This window comes from Trypanosoma theileri (genome assembly GCF_002087225.1).
Source record: "Trypanosoma theileri isolate Edinburgh chromosome Unknown TM35_Tth_127_V1, whole genome shotgun sequence".
Classification (NCBI taxonomy): domain Eukaryota; phylum Euglenozoa; class Kinetoplastea; order Trypanosomatida; family Trypanosomatidae; genus Trypanosoma; species Trypanosoma theileri.
The window spans coordinates 9880-16246 of record NW_021639969.1 but is presented as its reverse complement, the minus strand read 5'-3'; the positions used below and the strand labels follow the sequence as shown (position 1 = coordinate 16246).

Below are 6367 nucleotides of genomic sequence, written 5' to 3'. Positions count from 1 at the left end.
ACTTGGCAACAAAAAGATGAACAGAAAACGGCAAAGAAGTAAACGATCCAAAACATCAGAGAGAACAAAAGATTAAAACAAAACAAGAATAGCAAGAGTCATAAACAATAGGACTGACACCAAAAACAAAAAAAAATTCAATAAAGAATTAAACAAAAAAGCAACCACAATAACAATAATAAGCAAAAAAAGTAATTAATAGCACAACGAACAGCCTCCTCAAACACACAACCCAGTGAACCACGATTATGTGTGAGTTAATGTGCAATTATCAATATATTTGCTTAACACGGATAATCCTTCCATCAGCACGAAAAAGGACATCAACAAAGTGCATGACAAAGCACACAACGCCCAAGCACATAATGAAAACAAAACAAAAATTACCCATTAGCCCAATTTACCCATTAAACACACAGAAATAGACACCAACTATGGGTACAAGTCTATATAAATGTATATAAGCAATTATAAATATAAATTCATCTGTTATTACTATTTTCTTTTTCTCAATGCAAAGAAAAGCAGTTCATCATCATTATCACAGTACAAGCCCACACACAGAGAGTCTCCAAGAACACAAACAATACCACACAATGGAGTAGTAGCAATAATAATTATTATAGGATAAACACAAAGATAGTAAAAACACACAAAACACATTAACATTAAGAAACAAAAAAAGAAAAGAATCCCAACAGGTGGAAGATTAGTTAGACTGTAGGGGATTGCATGCAAAAAAGAAAACAAAGGATGACCTGAGTCACACCATCACACCACCACTATAATCAGCACACAAGAATACAGGCCAGTGTAACCACAATCAGTAGTGGCACACGCACCCACACAGAACTGCTGATACTGCTGCTGCTGTCAGCATCACCCTTCTTGTTATTTGTGAGTTCAGGAGGAAGTGTTGTTGTTGTAGTGGTGGTGGTTAATTCCTCTTTATTGGGTGTATTGGTAGTGTCAGAGTTCGTTCTGTTTGAGTTATTGTTCTCAGTTGTATCGTTGTTTTGTTGTTGAGATTCCTGTTCAGCAGTGTTCTGTTCCTGAACCGTCGCAGCACTGTTTTCTTGACTGTCAGCACCAGTTGTATTGGATCCATCGGAAGAATTGGGTTGTGGTTCATTTTGAGTTTCTTTCTTCTCTCCTTCTGTATTCTTCTGTGGACCTTCAGGTTGTGTGATATCTTCTCGTGAGGGATTACTATCCTGCGTAGCAACACCACCATCACTCGGTTGTTCAGGATGTTGGGCAGAAGGTACATGAGGTGAAGAAGAAGGTAAAGGAGAGTTTGTAGCAATTTCAGATTTTCCTGTTTGTAGAGTGCCCTGAGGTCTACCAGTTTCATCACCCATCTCATGTGCAACACTATCGTGACGTTCATTGGCCTTTTCTTTCTCTTCCTCCTTCTCCTCCTCCAACAGCTTTTCCGGATCCCCACGTGGTCCTTTCCCACCCGTATCACCTTTACTACCAGGACCAGTAATTCTTTGCTCTTCCCCTTGATTTAACCGCTGGGTGTCACCATGAACATCACCACTAACACATTCAGGAGACCCAGCATTATTTGGATGAGTAGTACACGATGTAGCAGTGGAAGCACAAGAAGAAGTAGTGCAAGTAGTAGAATCAGCAGAAGGATTAACACCAAGACCACCAGGGGTATGAACACCAGGTGCAGAAGAAGAAGGACAATCAGATTCAGAAGAACCCGAAGGGCAACGAGATTCAGGAGAAGCCTCAGCAGCTGCAGCAGCCCCGCTAGCGGACGTGCAGAGAGAGGCAACACTCAGCAGGAAAGCAAAAAAACACAACACGTGTCGCAGCACCATCATGACAAACTTTAATCCTCTGTTGTTTGCGTAGGTATATAAACTGTTAAAGATCAATAAATAAAATAAATTAGAAACACACACACAAGAAAGAATGCAACAATCAAGCAACAATCACTCACAAGAAGAACACCAACAAAAAGTATAAAAACCCGAATAAACAGGCAGCTCACACAAAAAAGCCCAAGCAAAAAAAATTATAAACAGTTTACGAGCACAGACAACAAACCCACCAACTGCACATAAACAGCACAGAGACCGTGATGTGTATTTGTACATAAGCAATTAACAATAAATATGTATCAGTTACTTTTTTCTTATGCAGAAACAACTCAGCAAAATAATACAAGACAAAACAAAAGAAAAAAAACAGATATTAACCATTGAGCCCAACGTACCCAGTAAACACAGAAATATACACCAACTATGGGTATAAGTATATATGTGTATATACAAGCAATTATAAATATAAATTCATCTGTTATTATTATTTTTTCATTTTCCCACATTTCAAAAAGCAGTTCATCATCATCATCACAGTGCAAGCCCAGGTGCACACACAGAGAGAGTCTCCAAGAACACACACACACACACACACACAATGGAGTAGCAATAATAATAATTATAGGATAAACACACAGAGAGAGCAAAAACACACACAAAACACATTAACATTAAGAAACAAAAAAAAGAAGATAATCCCAACAGGTGAAGGATTAATTAGAATGTAGGGATGCATGCAAAAAAAGAGAAAGAAAACAAAGGATGACCTGAGTCACACCACCACCACCATTACAATCAGTACACAAGAATACAGGCCAGTGTAACCACAATCAGTAGTGGTACACGCACCCACACAGAACTGCTGATACTGCTGCTGCTGTCTGCATCACCCTTCTTGTTGTTTGTGAGTTTAGGAGGAAGTGTTGTTGTTGTGGTGGTGGTGGTGGTTGATTCCTCATTAGTTGGGTTACTTGATGGCTCCCTCCCTGGAGGTGTACTGTCATTCACAACATCTGCAGCTTCCGAAGGTTTCGTTCCCACTGTTTCCTGTGTTGAAGATGTGGCAGGAGGTTGCGCAGACGCTGTTGAAGAAGAGGATTCTGTTGCTGGATCATTCTGGTTAGCTGTATTTACACTCTCTGCAGTATCGCGGTTAGTATTGTTTGCCTCCGATGGAGATACTACAGGATCTCCAGATATGGTTTCCTGCAATGTCGGAGTTTTGCTCTGTGAGAGAGCAGTTTCCTCATTTTGTGTTTTGGGAGGTGAATGAGTGAGTTCTGCGTCGGGTTTTTGTTTTTGTGGATCCATTATTACTGCACTATTCCGATGATTATCATTTTGATGTACTTCTGAATGCTCATCCAATCTATTTTTACTGTCCTTACCTTCTACGTGATTCGAATCAGCTCTATTGATGTCCCTAGTGAGACCATCACCTTCAATGTCGGTCGCAGTACCATGAGCGGAAACAGCACCAGGACCCTGAAGACCAGAAGCGGCGGCTTCACCTTTTATACCCTCAGGACCAGGAGGACCAGAAGGACCTTGTTCGCCTGTTTCACCTTTAGCAATTCCAGTACACGTAGGCGTTTCAGATTCACCGGCTTCAGGACTGCAACCACCTTCAGCAACTTTAGGTAAAGACTCTCTGTGAGTATCAGCCGCCACACATAGAGAGATAATGCTCAAAAGCAAAGCCACAACATACAACACTCGGTGAAGCAGCATCACAGCAGCAGTTGTTTTTACTTAATTTGGGAATCTTAGCTGCACAAAAAAAAAAAATAATAAACAAACCGAAAATAAAATAGCCACAAACACATATCCTTAGGGCAACAGAGAGAACAACAATAAAACAAACAGTCATACAAAACAACAACAGCAGCATAAATATCAATGCACACCTTAAAAAATGAAATCCATTAAAACAGAGAGAAACATAAATGAACGTAAACACCCAGCATCATCAAACAAGTAATTCAGAAAACTGTGGATACTCTTCAATTAATGTGTAATTAAAAACATAAATGTGTATCGGAACATATGCTTATCTCTGCACGAACACTACCTACACAGGTTTTACAGCCAAAGCACACAAATCCCAAACAACCAAAAGGCAAAAAAAAGCAAACAAACAGATATTAACCATTAGCCCAATTTATCCAGTAAACACAAAAATATACACCAACTATGGGTGTAAGTCTATACATGTGTATATATGCAATTATAAATATAAATTCATCTGTTATTATTATTTCCTTTTTCCCACTATAAAAAGCAGTTCATCATCATTATCACAGTGCAAGCCCAGGTGCACACACACAGAGAGAGTATCCAAGAACACACACACACAATGGAGTAGCAATAATAATTATTATAGGATAAACACACAAAACACACATTAAGAAACAATATCATTAACATTAAGAAACGAAAAAAGAAGATAATCCCAACAGGTGAAAGATTAGTTAGACTGTAGGGATGTATGCAAAAAAAAGAAAAGAAAACAAAGGATGACCTGAGTCACACCACCATCACACAATCAGCACACAAGAATACAGGCCAGTGTAACCACAATCAGTAGTGGTACACGCACCCACACAGAACTGCTGATACTGCTGCTGCTGTCTGCATCACCCTTCTTGTTGTTTGTAAGCTCAGGAGGAAGTGTTGTTGTTGTTGTTGTTGTTGTTGTAGTGGTGGTGGTTTCTGTATTATCTGCAGCACCTTTTTGGGTACTTGTTGATTCACTCCCCGTTGTTGTACTGTCATTCCCAGCGTTTGCAGCATCACTACCAGTGGCTGAAGTATTGGTAGATGGTGATGATGGTTGTCCTGCTCCACTTCCACTTTCACCTGCACCTGCAGAGACATTATCAGCTGTTTGGTCTTGTTGTTGTTTTTGCTGTTGTGTTGCTTCAATGCCACCTGGTGCATTGTTGTTGCTGTTCCCAGGTTCTGGGTCTTCAGGAACTCCATGTTCCCTAGCAGGTGGTGGAAATGGCACTTTTTCCTCAGGAACAACTTCTTTAGGAACTTCAGATTGAGGACATGTCTTACCTTCAGTACGCTGAGTACCTTCAGGGCAATTGCCATCATCAGCACCAGGTACTTTTTTCTCGGGAACCACCTCTTTAGGAACCTCAGGTACTTTTTCAGGAGGAGATTTGGTCTTTTCCGGGCATTTCTTCTGATGTTCAGCAGTTTCAGTATCTTCAGGAGCATCAAGACACTTTCTCTCACTCTCCGTATCAGGGACTTGGTCGGAAAGATCGGCGGCAGGCACTTCTTCAGCGAGGACGTGCACACACGCACAGGAGAGCAGGAGAGCGAGGATACACAACACGTAGCGCATCATTACCATTACAATACTTCTTGTAGTAGTCTTACTTCAATTGCTTACAGAAAAAAACAAAACCGAAACAAAGTGAATCAATGGAAACAAGAAAATAAAAAAACACACACCAAATCAAAGAACAGGTAACAATTAAAGCAGAAGCACACACATATGAATAAAGGTGCAACCATAACTCAGATAGTACCCAAATTAAAGTAAAAACACACACAGTACCCAATAACAAACAGATAATCCCAACTAAACCCTCAAAAGAAAAATAAATTAAAGAGAACGACCATTAAAAGTAGACAGCACAGAAATAAATCAAAATGCCTCTTCCTGTAGGACCAAGCACAATTACAAATATACTTATGTATTATCTATTATTTTTTCTCCCCACAAAACACTCCAATACACAACAATGCAGGTGAAAGCACAGAGTGCACCCCCCAAAAAAAAACACAAATTAAGAAGAGGACCAACTGCACAAAAATAATTCACAGACCACTGGGTATGCTGGTGTGTTCAAGTAATTACGAATATAAATTGTATTAATTACTATTTTTTTTACTTGCTCTCATAAAACTGATTACCAAAAACCGTGAAGGTCAAAAGCACACAATGACACAGCAAACCACAAGCAAACAAACAAAGAAACATATATATTGATTATTAGCCCAATTTACCTAATAAACACAGAAATACACACCAACTATGGGTATAAGTCTATATGTGTATATATTTACGCAATTATAAATATAAATTCATCTGTTATTATTATTTCTTTTTCCACTACAAAAAAACAGTTCATCATCATCATTATCATCACAGTGTAAGCCCAGGCACATACAGTGAGTCTCCAAGAACACACACACACACACACACACAATGGAGTAGCAATAATAATAATTATAGGATAAACACACAGAGAGAGCAAAAACACACACAAAACACATTAACATTAAAAAAGAAGAAAATCCCAACAGGTGGAAGATTAGTTAGACTGTAGTGTGGATGCATGCAAAAAAGAAGAAAACAAAGGATGACCTGAGTCACACCACACCACCATCACAATCAGCACACAAGAATACAGGCCAGTGTAACCACAATCAGTAGTGGTACACGCACCCACACAGAACTGCTGATACTGCTGCTGCTGTCTGCATCACCCTTCTTGTTGTTTGTG

The 6367-nt window shown here is 39.5% G+C and overlaps 3 protein-coding genes across 3 annotated transcripts; all 3 read right to left on the bottom strand.

Moving 5' to 3' along the window:
- Positions 1-788: 788 nt before the first annotated feature.
- On the bottom strand, positions 789-1841 carry TM35_001271090 (uncharacterized protein; the record flags this gene model as incomplete). Its single annotated transcript, XM_029031833.1, has 1 exon — positions 789-1841. One exon carries the CDS (start codon positions 1839-1841, stop codon positions 789-791), a length of 1053 nt encoding a protein of 350 aa, XP_028876881.1.
- A 795-nt stretch (positions 1842-2636) lies between these two features.
- Positions 2637-3572, bottom strand: TM35_001271080 (uncharacterized protein; the record flags this gene model as incomplete). Its single annotated transcript, XM_029031832.1, has 1 exon — positions 2637-3572. One exon carries the CDS (start codon positions 3570-3572, stop codon positions 2637-2639), a length of 936 nt encoding a protein of 311 aa, XP_028876880.1.
- An 814-nt stretch (positions 3573-4386) lies between these two features.
- Positions 4387-5208, bottom strand: TM35_001271070 (uncharacterized protein; the record flags this gene model as incomplete). Its single annotated transcript, XM_029031831.1, has 1 exon — positions 4387-5208. One exon carries the CDS (start codon positions 5206-5208, stop codon positions 4387-4389), a length of 822 nt encoding a protein of 273 aa, XP_028876879.1.
- Positions 5209-6367: the final 1159 nt, after the last annotated feature.